Raw genomic sequence first — 23014 nt, 5'->3', positions numbered from 1 at the left:
GGAGTCTGGTTAAAAAGAGACTGTAAGTATCGTGAGCACAGGGGTTCTGTCTTTTCGTCTAATGTAGACCCTCAGTGCCTAGCCCAGGTCTCTGCACATGGGTGAGCTTAATAATTATTGACTGACTGAATAATGAATGAATGAAGTAGATACAGCAGAACCTGGGATGGCCACAGAGTTGAGGAGCATATATTTTTATTTACTGATGAAGTATGTAGTCACATGATGTATATTACATATTCATACAAACACACAGATATTAATGGAAAAGCGGGAAAGAGGCATTCCCATTGTGGCTCAGCAAAAACGAATCTGACTTGCATCCATGAGGACACAGGTTCGAACCCTGGCCTTGCTCAGTGGGTTAAAGAGCTGGCATTGCCATGAGCTGTGGTGTAGGTCACAGACGCTGCTCAGATCCCATGTTGCTGCGGCTGTGGTGTAGGCCAGAGGCTATAGCTCTGATTCGACCCCTAGCCTGGGAACCTCCAAATGCCTCAAGTACGACCCTAAAAAAAAAAAAAAAAAGAGTGAAGGAAAAATACATAGGTGAGATCACTGATAAAGAGAAGCACAGGCAGAGAGGGTAACCTAATCAGAAAAGCAAAGATGAGTGTAAACAAAAATTTACATATGCATTACATACACTTGCATATATATATGTATACACACACACACACACATTTATATATATATGAATGAGAGAAGAAATTGAGGCAGTAGCCCCACCCAAGGTTTACATTTCCTCTCTGATTTAAGAAGGTGACCTACTAAGAATGAGAAAGAAGAGTATAAAATAAGGGCAGGAGGAAAGCAGTAAGAGCTGGAAATGGTTCTGTGACTGATAAGAGCATCAACTGGGTAGGTGTGAGTTTCACTTTCTGTTCTGCTGGGTTTTTCCCGGAGCTCTACAAATGCTTGAGGCTCTGATTTTCTTTCTGGCCTCCTGCTCCTGACACAATATCCCCCAGCGTCAGCAGTAGCATAAAATGTATCATAATAAACCTAGAGAACTTCCACAAAATGATTCCCCTGCCCCGCTTCCTCCCAGAGACTGACTTAGTAACCCGGGTGGGGGGGCCCTCACTGCTTCAAGGAACCTCACCTCCATCTCCAAGCCACAAGGTCGCTGGCCTCAAAGATCACATTTTCTCCCCAGTCATTGTACTGACCACCGCTGAGCACACTGGGTTAGCGATCACACCCGCCAGCCAAAACCATAGTGACATGCGACATCCCCTCTGTCTTTCCATCTAACTGAGAAACGGCAATGAGGTGGAGAGAGGAAATGTGGATGGGCTAATATCTACTCACACATGGCTTGCATGGGAAAGACACATTTCCTGGTGAGGTACCACCAGGATAAACATTCCGGCCACAGAGCAAAAGGGAAAAAATGGACCTCATCCTCTATTATCTTTCCTGTCTTTCTGGTGTAAAACTAACGCTTTATCTAGCCAGGAGAACATGAACCCAAGTACGCTTTGGAGCTGAAGTGCTTTCAGCTGAAAACACCCCAGAAGAGGGGAAAAAAAATCAGAATTTTTAAACTTTTAACAATTTCTTGTTCATGAAATGGGAGCTGTAAGTTTACTTGATACTTGTCAGATGTCAGAGTTACAGAGCCTGACTGACAAGTGCAAGGAGATGCTTAAATGTTGCATTTCTTCCGTTGGCTGCTGGCATTTTCTTTTGTACCCTGGTGTTCAGCTGCATGTGAGTATCTCAACTTCTTCGAAATAAAATCAATCTCTGGGTACAAAGAGACCTTAAAATTATCTATGTCAATTCCCGGGTCTTAGAGATGAGGAAACGAGAGAGGATGCTCAAGATTAAATGGTTTGCAGAGAATCTGGGAATAGAACCCAAGTCTCCTAAAGCCCAGTCCAGGGAACTTTCCACCACTTCCCACTCTGACTGTAGCTAAGGAAAGGTCTGAAGGTGGTGAAGATGGAGGCTCACAGCTCCAAGGGTGATAAAATGCTTCACAAACAATAATTATTTAAAGAAAGAACATGGCTGGAGGGAAGGACTGGGAGTTTGGGATTAGCAGATGCAAACTATTTTATCTATAGTGAAGGATAAACAACAAGCACAGCAACTACTAAGCACAGGAACTATATTCAACATCCTGTGATAAACCATCACAGAAAAGAATATGAAAAAGAATGTGCATATATGTATAACTGAGTCACTTTGGTGTGAGCAGAAATTAACACAACATTTGTAAATCAACCATACTTCAATAAATCTTTTTTTTTTTTTTGTCTTTTGTCGTTGTTGTTGCTATTTCTTGGGCCGCTCCCTCGGCATATGGAGGTTCCCAGGCTAGGGGTTGAACCGGAGCTGTAGCCACCGGCCTAAACCACAGCCACAGCAACGCGGGATCCGAGCCGCGTCTGCAACCTACACCACAGCTCATGGCAACGCCGGATCGTTAACCCACTGAGCAAGGGCAGGGACCGAACCCGCAACCTCATGGTTCCTAGTCGGATTCGTTAACCACTGCGCCACGACGGGAACTCCCAATAATTCTTTTTAAAGGAGTTCTAAATACATGCATTTAGTTCTGCTTCCTCCTCAAATACAAGAACATAAAGGGATAAACTCAAAGAGAATAGAACTGGAGATAGTAACACAATTTGGGGAGACAGAGAGCAGACAGACAAGCGGCAACTGGCTGAGCAGACTGGAAAAAGCTCCATCCCAAACTAGGACCACCAAAAAGCAACTCCGTGTATACTGTAAACCCGAAAGAGGCAGAGGGGCTGGCAGTACCAGGCTCCTCTAAAAATAGTGTGACGTGAGGGCAGAGAAATGGCTGAGAGTCTAAGAGGTAGTTAGACTCGCAGTTTCTCTCCCTCACTCCTGAAGACAAGTGAGTACCTCCAAGCCCCCAGCCCCTCCTGGAAGAATACAAATGTATTGTCTGAAAAGAGTCAATACAGGATCTTTGGACTGGAGGATTCTAGACCTAACTGGGAAAGGGGATTCCATACTGAAGAAATTATACCAAAAAAATGGCAGCTGAACAGTGAGGCCCTCAGTCTCCTACTTTGCTTCCTGATTAGTCCTATGTTCTCTGAGGAACCTGATCAGGTCAAAGAAACAAAAAGACCTAAACAAAAGCAAACAGCGCAGCCAAGTACTCCTAGGATGAAGCCCAGAATTGACAAACCCCGTCCACTATCAAAGCTAAGCTGCAACAGGAGTTAAGGCTGAGACTTTCTCAATATGAAGGTAAGCACCTCACAGAGAGAGAGAAAAGCTACTCAGAAGAGAGGGAAAATCACCAGAAGAAGAAATTTTGAAAAACAAAAGCAAAAACTCTAGCATCTTCAGAGATCTGAGAAAATTACATCCATGAAATAAGGATAAGGTGATATTAAAGAAAGAAAGAGAAATAGTCAGAAAATTAAAAAAGAGCTGACAAATTAAAATAAGGGAGATTAAAAATTCAATGGGTGTAGTCTACAAACAATAAATGCTGGAGAGGGTGTGGAGAAATGAGAACCCTCCTACCCTGTTACTGGAAATGTAAATTGGTGCAGCCACTCCGGAGAAAAGTTTGGAGGTTCCTTAAAAAGCTAAATATAGAACTATCATATGATCTAGCAATCCTACTCCTGGGCATCTATCTGGAGAAAAACATAATTTGAAAAGATACATGCACACCAGTGTTCATTATGGAACTATTTACCCCAGCCAAGACATGGAAGCAATCTAAATGTTCACTGACAGAGGCGTGATAAAGAGGATGTGGTACATATATACCATGGAATACTACTCAGCCATAAAAAAGAATGAAATAATGCCATCTGCAGCAAAATGCATGGACCTAGAGATTATTTTACTAAGTGAAGTAAGTCAGACAGAGAAAGATATTTATCTTTAAATATCATATGAGATCACTAATATGTGGAAGCAATCTATGATACAATAGAACTTACAAAACAGAAACAGATTTAAAGATCTGGAAGCCAGACTGATGTTTTCCCAAAGGAGAAACTGGACAGGGGGTTGGATAAATTAAGGGGTTGGAATTAATATATGCACACTGCTATATATAAAATAGACAAGTAACAAGGACCTACAGTATAGCACAGGGAAATTCATTCAATATTGTCTAATAACCTATATGAGAAAAGAACATAAAAAGGAATGGATATATATAAGCTGATTTACTTTGCTGTACACCTGAAATTGACACAACTTTGGAAGTCAACTATATCCAACTAAATTTTTAAAGATTCAATAGTGAAACCGTGTACCAGACTCTAAATCTTTGTGTTTTGAAGTAAAAGACCTTTTCTTTAGCCTCCCAGACCTCCCCTCAGTCTCAAAGGCTGACTCAAGCGTTATTGATTAAGAAAAATTGCTAAAACTATTTGATACAGTCTCTATTATGTGTTATCCTGCCCTGGCCCACACATTTATTGCAATGTTTACTTTCCAGTTAGAGTTATATTGCACCTAGTGTCTGGCTTTTCACAAATGATCTCTTCCTTGACCAAGTGCTTTCTTTTACCAGTGGTTACTTCCCAGTTAGAGTTATATTGCACCTAGTGTTTTCTTTGGTAATTGGAATACCTCTAACACGTCTTCCTTGTAAGCAATCTTCATTCCAGAGAGGTCAAGGAATAACCCTGAAGACAACCAGAAACCATCATTGGACCCACAGATGGCAGCCTTGATGACTCTGTAATGATCCGTGGTTGAAGACACCACAGATCATAACAGAGACACCTTAATCAATAACCCTGTCTTCTGTGCTAAACCTATAAAACCCCTTGCTCTCCCCTCTCAAGTTGGGACATAGTGTGGAGGCACTAGCCTGCTGTGTCCTCCTCTGCCTGGCAGAGCAATAATGCTGTTCTTTCTCTTCCTCAAAACTCTGTCTCCGAGACCTAACTGATGCCAGTGGACAGAGGCCACATTTTCCGCTACAATAGATGGCTTGAAAGATACAATTCCAGAAGGTCCAAGAAAGTTGAAGAGGATGACAGAGACGGCAAAGAGGAAAAATGAAGAATTTGGTGGCCAATTCAGCACAACTAACAGCCCAAATAATAGGATGTGTGGTCAAAGAAAATGGAGGGGGCGTAATCAGAATTTCCAGAACTGAAGAACGTCTGTCCCCCAGAACTCAAGGACATTGTTTTCCCTTTAAAGAAAGGACAGGAGTAGGGATGTGGGACAATGGGGTCTCCACACGTAAAAGGCCGACCAAGTTGCCAGCATATGGAATGCAGACAGACCAACACCAAGGTACCTCAACATGGAATTTCCAGAGAAAGCGTTCTCATACAAACGATTTTCAGTCAGAGTGGTAGGAACAGCTCAAGGGCAACTCTGGGTGGCAGAAGCTTCGAAATTTTGAGAATTTTGAGTTATGTCTCCCTTAGAATGATGAACTTAGTCAAGCCAACACTTAAAAGCCAAGGGAGAGCAAAGCCATTGTCAGATCTGCAAGTCTCAAAAAATTACCTTTTAACACTCATTTCTACCAGAATGTGCTCTACCAAAATGAGGTTGTGGACCAACAAAAAATAAGTCATAAATTCCAGAGATTGACAGCTTTAGAACCCAAGAAGCAAAGTGATCTCAGGAGGATGGTGAAGGGGAAGCCCTAGCTCTTTTGTGGCCAAGAAAGCAACCAGACAGAGAGATCAGAAAGCTCTAGATGGAATTTCTCCACAAGGATGAATTTGGTAGATTCTTTACATGGTTGACTAATTTAGAGAGGATATTTACAGCTGGCATGGAGTCTGAGGTTGAATAACTCTAAGTACACCAAAAACTGAGAGATAAGGAGTTCCCGTTGTGGCTCAGCTGGTTAAGGATCTACATGAAACTATAGATTCAATCCCTGGCCTCGCTCAGTGGGGGTTAAGGATCCAGCATTGTTGTGGCTGTGGTGTGGGTGCAGCTCCAAATCAGCCCCTAGCTTGGGAACTTCCATATGGTACCAGTGTGGCCATAAAAAGGAAAAATAAAATAAATAACTACATAAATGCTCAAAAGAAGAAATCAGTATTTGCTGCGTAGTCCTGGGAGGAAAAATAATCAAACGATATTACAGAGCTCTTTTGTAGAAAATATTACATAATTATAATAAAGTAAACACTGCATATTGATCTTACCAAAATTACAATACAATTACAGTTGGGCAGGTGGAGGCTGGAAAAGTTCGTGCGAATGGAGGAGAGAGGCTGGAAGGTGAAAGGGAACTAAATACTCACTTTTTCATCAATAGATAATTTCCCAAACTAAAAAAAAAACAAAACAGGTGACAAGCATCTTAATCAAAGATATAGAAGTAATTACTGAAATAACCAGTAAAATTTGAAAACACATGCCCTTGGGGAATAGAAAATGAAAGAGGAAATACTGCCTTTTTCACAACAAATCTTGAGGTGTTCATTTTCTAATCAGATAAAACTTTATCAGCTATGCAAAGCCTTGACAAAAACTTCATTTTTCCACTTCTTAAAAGAGGGGCAAGGACTCGTGTCAAACGTCTCATGACATGACACATATCGACATAAGAATTTCTGTTCTGGCATCTACGACATGTTAACTCTGTGCTAGAGGCAAAAGATACAACAGTTAACAAAACAGAAAAAGTCTCTTTTCAGGGAACTTCTATTCTGTAATAACAACTCAACATAAACACTTTTAAAATAACCGATTCTGCTTGGTGATAAGGAATAAAGGTTGTTATGACAGAAATAAGAGAGGGAAGGGTTGGGGGCAGGGTGGTCAGAGGAGGCTCCCTGGGAAGGGAAATTTGAGTTGAGACCTGAAGGATGAGTCAGAGTTGGCCCTACAGGACGAAAGCGAGCCAAGGGTTCGGAAGTGGGAAATACCGTGGCATTTTGAAGGATCTGATTAAACATGGGACTAGAGAGCAGTAAAGAGGTGAGGCTGGGGGACAAAATGAGGCTAAAAAGGAGCCAAGGGGTACAACACATGCTCTGCCAGGTAAGTGGTGTGTGGCATCACAGCATTTTGGAGCATTCGGTTGTGGCCAAGAGCAGATACAATGGACCCATTATTAGATATGGTAGAGACTGCTCCTTGAAAACCTGCTAACAGTGAGTCATGCTGTCGCTGCCACCAGCCCCCACCTGTTCCCTGAGGATGCCACTTGCTGCCTGGATGGGTCCTGAGGAGGGCTCATGCCCCAAACAGCTCCCATGGGGCTGCCTGAGAACCCTCCACCTTGGGGTCCATGTGGCTTCCTTTCAAGTGGCAGCTCATGTAAGACAAGAGTTGGTGCAAAAATCCATGAGGTGATGCCTACGACAGCTTGGGGTGCAGCAGAGCAGATAAAAGTCCCACTTCCCCTCACGCTGTGTGACCCTGGGCACAGGCTCAACCTCTCTAAGTCACTGCTTCCTCCTCATATTGTGACAATGAAACAAGATGACAAGTCTTTGCTCAAACCTTGTCTTCTCAGGAGGCTTCTCCAGCCACTGAGCCCTGCCCCCACTTCCTCCAACAATCTACATAATTTATATATGGAAAAAAAAAAAGAATTGGTCTAAAACAGTAGTAGTGGTGACAGGGCTGACCTAAGACAGGAGTCGTGGAGACAGAGAAGACAAATCCAAAATATATTTTGATGATAGACCTAAAAGCACTGGGACAAAGGGGTACAATGAAGGAGAAACCCAGGATGACACCCAGCTTTCTGACTTTAGGAACTGGGAGGATGGTGGTGCCATTTACCAAAACGGCCAAGCTGGGATGGGGAAAGGCAGACTCAGGAAGTCAGGATAAGGAAGTGAATCAAGAGCTCCTCCTTGGGCGTGACACATTCAAAAGCATCAAGGAGAAGTGCATGGAGTTCCTGCTGTGGCTCAGCAGGTTAAGAACTTGATATAGTGTCTGTGAGGTTGGGGGTTCAATCCCTGGCCTCACTCGGTGGGTTAAGGATCTGCATTGATCCAAGCTGCAGTGTAGGTCGCAGATGCAGCTCAGATCCAGTGTTGCTGTGGCTGTGGTATAGGCCAGCAGCTGCAGCTCCAATTTGACCCCTAGCCTGGGAATTTCCATATGCCTTGGGTGTGGTGGTTAAAAAAAAAAAAAAAAAAAAAAAAGGAGGCAGTGCCATGTGGGGTCTGGAGCTCAGAATAGGTCAGTATTGGACATATCCATACCCTGGGGAATCATCAGGTCACTGATGGCATGTAAAGCCTGGGAATCGATGAGCTTGTGACACAAGAAGCAGGCCTAAGCCACATCCTGAAGAATTCTCCACATTCAGGGTCCCCAGAGAAAGCAATGTCAGCAAAGGGTGAAGGAATGGCTAGCAGGGAAGGTGGAGGCCAAGGTAGGAGGGAGTTTCCAGAATAGAATGGAGAGCTGTGCTTCAAGCTACTCAGAGATCTCGTAAGACAGGATAGGAATGTATCTTTTGGAAGCCGCAGCATATAGATCTTCGGTGACCCTGAGAAACTGCGAAAGCATGATGGGAAAAGATACCAGACTATCCAAGTGAAGAGCGAGTGATTAATGGTGAGCTACAGTGAGTCCAGACAACATTTTAGAAATTCTGCCTTAAAATGGGACAGAGATAAGGGGGCAAGAGAAGGAGAGGAATATTAGGGTCTAGGAAGGTGTTTGGCTCTTTAATTTTCAATATAGGGGTACCAGGGCATTAATTCCCTTATTCTTTCACTCATTCAGAAAATACATACTGATCACCAGAACAAGGTCATTTTAGGGAGCTTAAGATCTGCTGGGGGACAGAGGCAATAACCAAAGGCCCATGTACTAAATTCAGGTGGAGAGAAATACTCCGAAAAGAAATAAAGTTGGTTAAAGGGATAAGGAGTATCAGTGATATTTTAGACAAGTCAGGGTGCCAGCTGGGAAGGGGTGGCATTTGGGGGGAACTGAGCGAAGTGCAGGAGCAGGAATCCCAGACGGGAAGCGGGGGATGGGTGAGAGGAGGTAGAGAGGAGGATGAGTGCTTCAGGCGGGGGTGGGGGGGTGCAGAGACAGGCTGGAAGAGATGGGCACAGAGAGGTGGCAGGGGCCTTCAGTAGAGCAGGGCCGAGAGTTTGAACTGTACACTGTTTTCAGGGAATCCACTTCAGGTCCTACAAAAGCCCAACACAGAAGGTGCACTGTGGCTGTGGTATAGACTCGGCCCACGAGGTAATACAAGTGCAGGTGGTGGAGTGGGCGTGTGAAATGAGGACCACTTGAATTGGGGATGGATGCTAATGGCTCGAATTGGAGGTGGGAGAGAAAAGCAGGGATCAAGGATGACTCAGGGTCACGGCTGAGCCACTGGGTAGGAGTCGCTGCTGAGATGAGAAACAATGGAAGAAGGGCAGAGCTAGAAAACCAATCAAGAGTTGGGTTTTGGATGAGTTCAGTCTGAAACGCCTATTAGGCAAATAGAGAGGTAAAATAGACAGCTGGAAAGCCAGGGAGAGATGAGGACTGGAGATACACATGTGAACTCATCAGCATATAGATTTAAGGGATTTATGGCCCAGGAAATGAAGGGGGTCACCTAGGAAATGCGTGGAGATGAGAAGAGGTCTGAGAACAAAGCCCTCAGCCCTCCAAAGTGTAGAGGTCAGGCCTGGGGAGAGAAGGATCCAGTGGGGGGGTGGGGGGGGGAGCTGTGAGCAGAATCAAGATGGAGGAGCACCATAGAAGCCAAGTCAAGAAAGAATTTCAGGAAGGAGGGAGTGGTTGATGGTATCCAGGGCGGCTGAGATAAGCTCGAGCTCCAGGAGAAAGTGCCAAGGGCTTCTGTGACTCATGATGAATGAACAATGCTCCGAGAGAACATTCCTTCCCCAGAAGTGTACTCAGACGACTAGTTATCTGGAATAGAAACCCTCAGTTCAGTTAGAACACCAAGGCTCTGTTTCCAAGAATGCCGTTATCACAGGGCAAGCCCTCCTTCAGGATTCTCCCCAGCCAGCCAACCAGGAGGTCCCTGTGCCTGTGAAAGGGAAACAGCTCTAACGGGTAGGCCTGCAAAACTGGGAAGCACACCAGTGCTCAGAGCAAAGAGAATCAGACAGGATAGGGCAGGACACAACTCTTTGACAGGTTTCTGCATCTTCCTAGCTCACAGCCTGTTAGGAGGAAAATGAATAAAATCATTCTTTCCATCTCATATACTCACTAGAACTGTAGAACAGCTGCAGTTTTTACAATTTTTAATTGATTGTTCCTAACCCCCTTTCCCCCCACTCTTCTTTGTTCATGTTGCAGCCCCCCCCCTTTTTTTGGCTGCCCCAGTAGCATGCAGAAGTTCCCGAGCTGGGGGTCACCATAGCAGTGACAGTGCCGGATCCTTCACCCAATGAGCCACCAGGAAAGTCCAGCCACTGACATCTAAAATCAGGTTTTTGGGGGAGGGAGTGGGAGGGATCGGGAGCTTGGGCTTATCAGACACCACTTAGAATAGATTCACAAGGAGATCCTGCTGAATAGCATTGAGAACTATGTCTAGATACTCATGTTGCAACAGAAGAAAGGGTGGGGGAAAAAATGTAATTGTAATGTATACATGTAAGGATAACCTGACCCCCTTGCTGTACAGTGGGAAAATAAAAAAAATTATAAAAAACAAAAAAAACAATACAAAAAAAAATAAATATACTTTTACGTAAAATAAATAAATAAATAAATAAATAAATAAATCAGATTTATTGAGGTTTAATCTTTTTTTTTTTTTTGGCCTCACTGGCAGCATATGGAAGTTCCTGGGCCAACGATCAAATCCAAGCCACAGCTTCGACCTACACAGCAGATCCTTAATCCATGGCACCCCAGGGAATTCCAAGGTGTAACTGAATACGGTAAAAAGAGACCATTTCTAAGTTGGATGCTTTCTGACCAACACATAGGATCCGGTATCTCCATCACAATGAACACGTAGACCACTTCCATCACCCTAAAACGTTTTTCCCTGCCCCTCTGCAGGCAATCCCCTCTACTCTTCTAGCCCCCAGCAAGCAAATCTACAATTTTGCTTTTTCAGAATGCCGTAAAAATGGAATCAAAAAGTCGGCAGCCTTTTGTGTCTGGCTTTTGCACTCAGCACCATGCTTTTGAGACACAGCCATGTTGTTGCCCCATCAGTAGCTTGTTCTTTGCTGCTGAATAGTACTCCACGGTAGGGACGTGCCACAGTTTATCCATTTTGGGCATTTGAACTGTTTCTAGGTTTTAGGTATTATGAATAAAACGTCTATGAACTTTGGCTAAAATGTCCCATGTGGACACAGGGTTTCATTTCTTTTGGACCTAGAAGTGAGATCACTGGGCCATGCAGCACATAGCTTTTGTCCACAGCGAATAGCTAAACACTTCCTGAGCACTGACTTCGCATTGCACCAAGTTCTAAGCTCTTAAGAGGCCGCCTAATATTACGTAGTTCTTGAAATAGCAATCCAGTTCTTGCTGTTCTTATCTTAGGAGGAAACTAAGGCACAAAGACGGCAGGTGACTTGCCCACCATCACACAGCTAGTGGGTAGCAGAGCCAGGATGCTCAAACTCGGGAACGGAGCAGCAAAGCCACACAAACATTTTGCTTGTCTCCCTCAAGTCAAATACATGATGTGTTAAGAGGGCTCACACAATTGTACCTGAAACTGCACAATTTTGGTCAATTCTTTTGACCAAAAATAGCCACCGCTGACTATTCCTTTCCTCCTTTTTAAATCATGACAACAAATAACCTGGAACTCTCTGGGGGGTCACTGCAATAACAACACGTCATGTTAAAGTCAGAACTTTATAGAATATTGTGGTGGAATGTTTTTAACTGTGTCATCGATGCTTATAAATGTTAACTCATTGGTGTTTAATAACAACCCTAGGGGAAGCTAAATTCAGCACTCTTTCACTAGCACAGAAAATACTCATAGTTAATAACGAGGCTCTTCTGGAGGCTTCTGCACTCTCATGACATAAGAAGTCAGGTTTGGTGGAAAAGACAAGGACCCTGGGGTCAGATGGACTTGGATTCAAATTCTGGCTCTGCTTCCTAGTGGACAGATATGTATAGACATCCTCACACGCAAAAATCAGTGTGAAGAAATTCTAATTTGCAAGCTAGTCATAGAGATTCAACAGCACAAAATGGGTGAAAACACGCAATGTATGTCTTACGTATTTAATAAACCTTTCCTTTCTCTCTCTTCCAGAATGTACTCCTGAGCCTTTGAAATTAGTGAGCCAGACATTGGTTACTTAGCAAAAACCTGTATTGGTTTAATTTCTCATCCAAAGAGCAGCAAAGGAGAGACTGAAGGGAGGTAGTTCTTTAAAACGTTTTATCTTAAAAAAAAAAAAAAAAAAAAGCCTTGAAAATTTTGCAATTTATTCCATGATAAAGTCAAAATTATTTTTGATAGAAAAGTGGTCTACATTTACTTCCAGCTAAGTTGAAACTTAACTTTCTTTGGAAATTTTTTAAGCTACTTGATGAAGGAAGATTTCCCCTGATAAACAGTGGCTTCACCGGTGCACTGACTCCCAATTACTAAGACCTCAAAATGTTGGATAAGCAATGAGGTCCTGCTGTACAGCACAGGGAACTGTATCCAATCTCTTGGGGGTAGAACATGATGGAAGGTAGTATGAGAAAAAGAACGTATATATGACTGGGTCACTACGCTGTACAGCAGAAATTGACACAACACTGTATACCAACGATACTCTAATATAAAAATAAAGTAAAATGACTCATTTCACACACTCGGGTCATTATTGGCTACCGTGTGCAACATCTTTACATCATCCCTAAAACCCAGCTCAGTCTGCAGTCCTGCCTCTGAAAACTTTTAACTCTGAATTTTCCAAAGGAGAAAAACAGCTCCTTCCTGTTACTCCTATGTGCAGTCTCCCGACCACCTCTAAGTGATACTGGCTGTAAACTGCATTCTCAGACATCTCTGTAATGGGTACAAGAAAACATAAATACTGCAAATCTGGAAACAGTTTTCCAATAATAGGACACAGGAGAAGCATGACCCTAAGTAAACTGGGATGACAGAAGAGGGATAGTTTTTTAGGTTTTTACATTTTTTCAGATTATTTTCCATTTCGGATTAGTACAAAATAATTGAATATTGTTCCTTGTGTTATACATGAAATCCTTGTTGCTTAACTATTTTATAGACATATAATAGTTTATATCTGTTAATCCTATACTCCTGAATTATCCCTCCCCTCTCCCTTTCCACTTTAACCATAAATTTGTTTTCTACATCTGTGAGTCTGTTTGTTTTATACATGGATTCATTTGTATTATTTTTTAGATTCCACATGTGATATCACATTTGCTTTTTCTATCTGAATAGGTCTATCCACAATGCTGCAAATGGCAATGTTTCATCCTTTTCTATGGCAGAGTAATATTCCCGCATGTATATGTGTCTGTGTGTGTCTTAAACCAATCATCTGTTGATGGGCACTTGAGTTGTTGCCATGTCTTGGCTACTGCAAATAGTACTTCAATGCACAGTGTGGTGCATGGACCTTTTTGAATCAGAGTTTTCAACTTTTCCTGTTTTATGCCCAGGAGTGGGACAGCTGGATGATATGGTAACTCAGTTTGTTTGTTTTTTTAAAAAACTTCCATACTGTTTTCCATAGTGACTGCATCAATTTACACTCTCACCAACAGGGTAGGAGGGTTCCGTTTTCTCCACACTGTCTCCAGTATTTATCATTTATAGACTTTTTGATGATAGCCATTTCGACCAGCGTGAGGAGGTACCTCACTGTGGTTTTGATTTGCATTTCTCTGACAAAACTAATGATGTTTAGCATCTTTTTATATGCCTATTGGCTATCTGTATACATTCCTTGCAGAAATGTCTATTTAGGTCTTCTGTCCACTTTTTGATCAGATTTTGTGGGGGGGGGGCAGGGATGGGGGTTATACAGAGTTGTATGAGCACGTTTATTTTGGATATTAACCCCTTGTTGGTCACATCCTTCACAAATATTTTCTCCCATTCCCTAGGATGTCTTTTCACTTCATTGATAGTTTGCTCTGCTGTGCAAAAGCTTTTAAGTTTGATTAGGTCCTATTTATTTTTTCTTTTATTTCTTTTGCCTTAGGAAACTTACCTAAGAAAATACAGCTACGATTTATGTGTGAGAATATTTTGTCTATGCTCTTTTCTAGGACTTCTTTGGTATCATGTCTTATATTTTGGTCTTTAAACTACTTTGAGTTTATTTTTGTATAATTTGAGGGAGTGTTCTATTTCATTGATTTGCATGTAGCTGTCCAACTTTCCCAACACCACTTGCTGAAGAGACTGTCTTTTCTCCCATGTATGTTCTTGCCTCCTATGTCATAGATTGATCATGAATGTGTGGTTTTATTTCTCGGCTCATTATTCATTATTCTGCTCCATTGATCCATATGGCTATTTTTGGGCCAATACCACACTCTTTTGATTACTATAGTTTTATAGTGTTGCCTAAAGTCTGCAAGGGTTATGCCTCCAGCTTTGCTCTTTTTCTTCAGCTTTGGCAAGTCTGGGTCTTTTGTGGTTTCACATATATTTTAAAATTATTTGTTCTAGTTTGGTGAAAAATGTCATGGGAATTTTGATAGGGATCACATTAAATCTATAGATTGCTTTGAGTAGTAAGGCCATTTTAACAATGTTAAATCTTCCAACTTAAGAGAGTGGGATATCTTTCCATTTCTTTCAATCATCTCTGATTTCCTTTACCAATGTTTTGTCATTTTCAGGATACAAGTCTTTCACACCTTGGTTAAGTTTATTCCTAGGTATTTTTTAATGCGGTTTTAAATGGGATTTCTTTTACTTCCTCTGATATTTCATTATTAATAATAATGAAATTAAAGAAATACAATAGATCTCTGTGTATTAATCTTAGGCCCTGCTAACATACTGAATTTATCAGTTCTAATGGTTTTTGTGTGGCATCTTTAGGGTTCTCTGTATAGAGTATCATGTCATCTGCAAATAATGGCATTTTACCAGTTTGGATACATTTCTTTTGTTTGTTTGATTGCTGTGGTTAGGACATCTAATACCATGTGGACATCTACTTCCAAGTGGTGGGAGGAGGCATCCTTGTTTTGTTCTGAACTTAGGAGGAAGGGCTTCAGCTTTCACCATTGAATATTATGTTGGCTGTGGGTTTGTCATAAATGGCTTTTATGATGTCGAGATATGCGTCCTCTATACCCACTCTGGTGAGCGTTTTTATCATAAATGGATGTTGAATTTTATCAAATGCTTTTTTTTTTTGCATGTGTTGAAATAATCATGATTTTTGTCTTTTGTTAATGTGGTGTATCACATTGATTGATTTGCATATGATGAACCATCTTTGGCATCCTGGAATGAATTCAGCTTGATCATAGTGTCCTTTTTATATATTGTTGGATTTGGTTTGGTAATATTTTGCTGAGGATTTTTTTTTTTGGGGGGGGGGTGCTGCATCCAGAGCATGAGCAGTTCCCGGGCCAGGGACTGAAGTCATGCCATACCAGTAACCTGAGCCACTGCAGTGACAATGCCTGAAATTTAACCTACTGAGCCACCAGGGAACTCTTGTTGAGGATGTCTCTTTTTTTTTTTTTTTAAATCCATTAAAGATACTGACTTGTAAGTTTTTTTGGTAGTGTCTTTGTCTGGTTTGGGTATCAAGATGATGGTTGCCTCATAAAATGAATTTCGGAGTGTTCCCTCCTCTTCAATCTTTTGGCACAGTTTGAGAAGGACTGGTATAAATTCCTCTTTAAATGTTTGGTAGAATTCCCCAGTGAAGCCATGTGGTCCCCAACTTTTGCTTGCAGGGATTTTTTTTTTTTTTTTAATTACAGGTTCTTTTTCATTTATAGTGATTTGTCTGTTCAAATTATCTATTTCTTCTTGACTCAATTTTCACAGGCTGTATGCTTCTAAAAACTTGTCCATTTTTTCCTAAGTTGTCAGCATATGGTTCAGAGTAGTCTCTTATGGTTTTTTGTATTTCTGCATTATTGGTTGTTATTTCTTCTCTTTCATTTCTTATTTTGTTTATTTAGTTATGCACTTTTCTTCTTGGTGAACCTAGCTAAGAGTTTGTTGATTTTGCTTATCTTAAAAAAAGAAAAAGCTCTTAATTTTATTAACTTTTTCAATTTTTCTGATCTTGGTTTTATTTATTTCCTCTCTGATCTTTATTATTTCTTTCTTTCTTTCTACTGACATTGGGTTTTGTTTGCCCTTCTTATTCTAAGTCATATAAGAGGTAGGTTAGGTGATTTATTTGAGATTTTCCTTGTTTCTTGAGGAAGGCCTATATCACTATGAACTTCCCTCTTAGATCTGCTTTTACTGCATCCCATAGAATTTGTGGGCTTATGTTTTCATTATCATTTGTCTTGAGGTATTTTATGATTTCTTCTTTGATTTCATCACTTACCCACTGGTGTTCTGTAGCATGTTCTTTAGTCTCTATTTGTTTTGTTTTTCCCCTGTTTATTTTTCTGTAGTTGTTTTCCAGTTTCATGCTATCATGATGAGAAACAATGCTTGAAATTAATTTCTATGCTTTTAAATTTGTTGAGGCTTGTTTTGTGGTCTATCCTAGATAATGCTCCATGCAGGCTTGAGAAGAATTAGTATTCTGGGTTTTTTGGATGGTGTAGCTTGCAGATATGAATTATGCACAACTGGTCTACTGTTTCATTTAAGACCACTGCTGTCTTATTGATTTTCTATCTGGAAGATCTGTCCATTGATATTAGTGAAGTGTTAAGGTCTCTGGCTATTATTATATTCCTGTCAATTTCTCCTTGTCAGTATTTGTTTTATATATTTAGGTGCTTCTATATTGAGTGCATATATATTAATTAGTATAATATCCTCTTCTTGTATTGATCCTTTATCAAGAAGAAATAGATCGATTGAATAGGCCGATCACTAGAAATGAAATTGAATATGTAGTAAAAACACTCCCTACAAACAAAATCCAGGACCAGATGGTTTCACAGGCAAATTCTACCAAACATACAATGAAGAATTTATACCCATTCTTCTTAAACTTTTCCAAAAGGCTGAAGAAGAAAGAATAATCTTAAGACATTCTACGAAACCACCACCACCCTAATACCAAAACCAGAAAAAGATACTACCAAAAAAGAAAATTATAGGCCAATATCTTTGATGAATATAGACACAAAAATTCTCAACAAAATTTTAGCCAACCAAATAGAGCAACATATAAAAAAGATTATACACCACAACCAAGTGGGATACATCCCAAGATCACAAGGATGGTTCAACATATGCAAATCAATTAAAATCATACAAAAGAAAAGTCAAAAACCACATGATCATCTCAACAGATGCAGAAAACACATTAGACAAAATCTAACATCCATTCATGATAAAATCTCTTACCAAAGTGGGTATAGAGGGAACATACCTTAACATAATAAAAGCCATTTCTGACAAACCCACAGCCAATATAATACTCAACAGAGAAAAGCTGAAAGCCTTCCCACTAAAATCTGGAAGACGACAAGATGCCCACTCTCATGACTTTTATTCAACATAGTATCATTGTATAATATCCTGCTGCATTTTCTTTATGGACTTTGCTTTAAAGTCTCCTCTGAGTATTGCTACCCCTCCTTTCTTATCATTTCCATTTGCATAAAATATTCTTTTCCATCCCCTCAATTTTCATGTCTTTTGCTCTGAGGCTAGTCTTTTTAGGCAGCATATTGTATGTTCCTGATTTTTAATCCAATCTGCCATTTTGTGTTTTATGATCAGGGCACTTAATCCACTGACATTTAAATTATTGATAGGTATGTACTTATTTCCTTTTTAAATTTTATTATCTGGCTGATTTTGTAGTTCATCTTGATTCCTTTCTTCCTCCCCGCCCCCTTTGTGGAGTGATGGTTTTCTTTTGTATTATGCTTGAGTTCCTTCCTGTTGGGTTTTAGTCAATCTGTGTATGTTTCTGATTTGTGGTTATCCTGGTTTTCAAGTATATTGATCCATAACTGTATCTACTTGCTTTAGTCTGAGAGTCATATAAGTTCAAACACATTCTAAAAGATCTACATTTTTTTTACTCGCCTCATTTTGTGACTTTGATGTCCTTTTTTTACATCTTAATTTTTACCCTTTTGCTATCTGTGGTTATAACTGGTTTTTCAAAAAAAAAATTTATATACTGGCTTATTTAAGTGATCTTCAATCTTTTTATATATTTGCCTTCCCTTTTGTGATTTTTTTTCTTCCTTGTAGAGTCTTGCTTCTTTTCTATTTAGAGAAGACCTTATGATATTTCTTTAGGGTAGGTATAGCGCTGCTGTATAGTTTTAGTTTTTGTTTGAGAAGTTCTTTACCTTTCCTTCTTTTGAAATGATAATCTTGCTGAGTAGAGTATCTTAGATTGCAGGTTTTTTCCTTTTAGGACTCTGACTATCTCATGGCACTCCCTTCTGGTCTGTAAACTTTCCACAGAGAAATTGGCTGTTAGCTTTATGAGAATTCTCTTGCAACTGACATTGGTTTTTTCTCTTGCTGGTCTTAGAATCTTCCATTTAACTCTTTCCATTTAAATTATGACATGTCTTGGTGTGGTGCTGTCTGGGTTCATCTTCTTTGAGACCCTCTATGCTTCCTATTCCTTGATATCTGTTTTCTTCTTTAGGTTTGGGAAGTTTTCAGCCATAATTTCTTCAAACATTTTGGATTCACTTTCTCTATCATCTCCTTCTGGACCCCTATTATGCATAGGTTGGTATATTTTACATTATGCCATAGATCACTTTTTTTTCCATTTTTCTTTCTGTCTGCTGTTCTGATTGGGTGATTACCATTATTCTGTCTTCCAGATCACATGTTCATTCTTCTGCATTATTTAGTCTGCTATTCATTGCTTTTATTTTTATGTTTTAATTTTTTATTAAAGTATAGTTGATTTACAGGATGCCAATTTTTGCTGTACAGCATAGTGACCCAGTCATAGATAGATAGATAGATAGATAGATACACACATATATATACCCACACATTCTTTTTCTCATACTATCTTCCATTATGTTCTATCCCAAGGGATTGGATATAGTTCCCTGTGCTATTCAGCAGGACCTCAGTGTTTATCCATTCTAAATGTAATAGTTTGGATTATTCATTGCTTTTAGATCACTTTTTATGTCAGCAACTGAGCTAATTTTGATTATTTCTTCTTTATATAGCTTCTAGCTCCTCATGGTGATCTGCATTTCTGTCAATAATGTGTCTTAATTCCTTAAGCATTTTAGGACCTCCTTTTTGAACTCAGGATCAAGTAGACTGGAGAAGTTTGCTTCACTTTTGTTCTTTCAGGGGACTTCTCTTGTTCTTTTAATTGTCAGCAGTTCATTTTCTTTTTCTTTTTACTTATATGTCTCTGCTCTATGAATTTAGGAGAAATAATGATCTACTTTGTTTTCCAAGGGATGTTTTTATGTGGAAGCATCCTTGTGTAGATTGTTTGACTCCAATATTTTTGCTGTGAGAGCTGATTTTGGTATGAATGCTTGCCAGATCTTTTCTCATACTCTTCTGGGCATTAGCCCCTTGAGAGGGGATGTGACTGGTGTTCTGGTGTCCAGATTCAACACCAGGTGTTAGGTGGTGCTTCCTTTGCTCCACAACTAACACAGCCCTAGCAGTGGTGAAGTCTGCTACCCACTTTTTGAAGCAGAAGTCCAAGTCAGGTTTGATAAAGCTCCATTACCCTTAAATATATGCTCTGTCCCCAAGAAGGTTAGCCCTAAAGCAAGTGAGGTCCACGTGGTTACAGTGAATCTATGCATTGCCCATGCAGGTGTCAAAGGTTTTGCCCAAAATCAGGCTAAGTTCACATTCCTCTATCTATTATGTTCATCCTAGGCCTGGTGCTAAGCTGGCATAGGGGACCAGAGAACTATGGCTGCAGGAATCAAGGTGGCTGTACTGTGGCCTGGGACCTGTGCTGTCCCTGTGGTAGGCAAGGGACCACACTCCAGGCCCTCCATACTGTCTCTACACAGCTATCCCAAGTCCTCCCCCTGGGTCCTTCCACTAGAGTTTCAGCACTTAGCTGCTGCACAGACTAGTAGCCTCACCTGGCAGGCATTTGAGGCTTATAAGTGCAGTGAGGTTGCAGTCAACAGTTTCAGGGCTAGTCTCTCTCTGCCCTGACTGCTAGTAAGCCAGCATGTACGCACTGCTCACAAGCAGAATCCAGGCCACTCTAGCTCCCTCCATGTCCCTGAAAGCCTTCCAGCAGAGTCCCAGGGGAGTTGTGCAAAGCAAGGGCTTGCCTGTGCAGACACTCCCTCCTTTACAGATCCTTTCCAGGTCCCATCCTGATGCCTTGTACTATTGTTGTCCTACTCAGTTTTGTGGGGATCTTTTTTGCAGCTTTGGTTGTGAAAGAGACCTTCTGCCAGTTTCTGGTTGGTTTTCTATGAGAACTGTTCCACATGTAGACGTATTTTTGCTGTGTCTGTGGGGGGGGAGGTGAGCTCTATGTCCTCCTGCCCCACCATCTTGATCTCTTGATAGTTTCCTTTTTTAATCAATTGAAAAGATTTTAACATATTCATCCAGAGAAGCCAAAAGATTTAGTTCAGCTCTGCTAGTCAATGTGGTTGCTCAGTTATACATGAAATAGGATAAAGGAAATAACTTAGTCCTTAAAACATATTTTTATGAAAAAGCATTATTTTCCTTTTGCCTTAGGGTAATGGCACCCGCTCCCTTTCACTGATGCCACATGCACTTTTTTTTTTTTTTTCTCTTAAGGGCCAAATCTACAGCATATGTAAGTTCCCAGGCTAGGCATCGAATTGGAGCTGCAGCTGCTGGCCTGTACCACAGCCACGGCCACACCAGATTCAAGCTGTGTCTGCAAACTACACCACAGCTCGTGGCAATAGCAGATTCTTAACTCAATGAGTGAGGCCAGGGATCAAACCTGCCTCCTCATGGGTACTAGTCAGATTCATTTCTACTGAGCTACATCGGGAACGCCACACACACACACACACACACACACTTCTAGGTATGTTATTCAAAAGTCCCTGGATACTATAAGTACCCTGAGTAACGTGTAAGATCAGAGACATCTTGCTTTCATTATTTTGTCATCAAAATCCCCTTGATACACTTTTTGCCCCCTCAACTCTCTCTCCTAGAAGGCAAGGCTGGGAAGTCCTTGTGTATGAGATCCTGACCCATAGCACAGTGGGCAGTAGTCATGTAATAATACAATTTGCTTTTGGAAGCTACCTTCAAAAGGTGACATACAGGAGTGGATTATTTTTAACAATCCATGTGGGCTGACTGGTAAATAAAAAGGGAACTTCAACAAATATTATCTGGGTCCCCACGACAAGCCAGCAAGTTACTGAAAAGACGAGGAAGATATGGGCCTGTCCTAGAGCTCACAGTGCGAGGAGACCGCTAAGTAGGGGTGCTGTTCAAATATAAAGGAAGGACATCTTACCCAGACTGGATGGGAGGAGAGTGGGAGGAGCCATTAAAGGCCTCTTGGAGGCAGGAACATCACCTGAAGGATGAGGAGGTATTAGTAAATACAACAAACAGATATAAGGGGGCCAGGTTAGGCAGTGGAAAGGCCAACCGGAGGCATCGGACCGGAGTCCCAGCTGTGCTTTTGCAACAACCAGGATCTGACCTTTCTAGTTCTCCTTTTCTGCATCTGTGATGTGAGACAGTTAGTTCCTGTCAGTCGACCTTACCCCTTGATATGCCTCAGAATCATCTGGGAGTTTTCTAACAATCCTGGATCCTTGCCCTAGAATTGTGGTTTTCATTGGTGGAGCATCAGTGTTTCTTGCAGTAGCCTTTCAGATGACGTGGCCCAGGCTGAGTTGTTACTGTGCACTATGGGTTGAGAACACTCAAGCCTGTGGTTCTCAGTCCTCTGCGCCCAATAACATCCTTCCAGGGAAGGCACATCCTAGGCAATTAAGCAGGCATCTCTCTGGATGGGACCCAAGCATCGGTGTTTTTGAAACAAGTCCCCAGGCTGATTCCCAGGGATAGCACAGGTTGAGAACCATGGTTCCAGGCCCTCTCACAACTTCAGTTTCCTATAAGGCCAGTAAAGGATGGAAAAGGGAAGGAAAGCCCGTTGTTTCTCCCGGAAGAATGAGAATGCTTATGTCAAATTAAAAAGAGAACCGAGTGCCCAAAGCCACTGATGGATTTGAAAGAGAGTTACACCACACAAGAGGGTTGATTTTAGACATGTGCATAATTGATACTGATGCAGGTAGAAAATATCCATTCTGAAATGCTCAGAGTTCTAAATTTAAAAATCCATAGACGACAACATCTATAAAAGGACTCCATGGCGTGTGCTCTGCAATACTTAGAATCTGATTTGCATGGTTCACTGTAATATGAACATGACATTCCCTACCCTCAAGGTTACTTAAATCCACTTAGTAGGCCACAGTGAACTCAACAAACAGTAATTAGAAACACTCCAGACTACCTTTTAAATCTGTTGCTAAATCATATTTTTCCTGCACCAGACTCATACACACAGCATGTCTATAAGCATCATGAAACCAAAGCCTTAGAAATATTTATATTAATAAGAGCACAAGCTACCTCTGGACCCTCTCATGGGATTCTCTAGGGAAGTAAGGGCTGCTGAAGAAGGGAGCTGTTCTTTATTACCACTTCTCACATCTGGGTACATAAAGCACTGCCCACATGTGGTTCGAAAACCCAGGAGAAAATGAACTCTCCAGGGGTCTGGAAATGAAGAACACCTCTGATAGATGGCCTCGTTTCCTGAAATGAGTCAGAAATGAAAGTAATTCTTCAGAAAAGAACATCTGCACCGTGGCACAGCTTATAAAATAATGCCAGATGATACCTGCAGCGAAGAGGCTGGGCCCGGCGACGGAGGGAGGGCCTGAGGAACAGGGCGGAGGCCACTGCCTGGCGCTCCATCTGGGA

The 23014-nt window shown here is 41.2% G+C and overlaps 1 protein-coding gene across 1 annotated transcript in view; it reads right to left on the bottom strand.

Annotated features, from left to right (window-relative positions):
- Window positions 1-23014, bottom strand: part of ANO6 (anoctamin 6) — a 224646-nt gene that overhangs the window by 151585 nt on the left and 50047 nt on the right. Inside the window, 1 exon segment of the mRNA XM_005655713.3 lies at window positions 21525-21587. Coding sequence (XP_005655770.2) covers window positions 21525-21587 — 63 coding nt within the window.

Source organism: Sus scrofa, chromosome 5 (genome assembly GCF_000003025.6).
Source record: "Sus scrofa isolate TJ Tabasco breed Duroc chromosome 5, Sscrofa11.1, whole genome shotgun sequence".
NCBI lineage: Eukaryota > Metazoa > Chordata > Mammalia > Artiodactyla > Suidae > Sus > Sus scrofa.
Note: the sequence above shows the minus strand (reverse complement) of the source record. Positions and strands in the feature narration are given on the sequence as shown.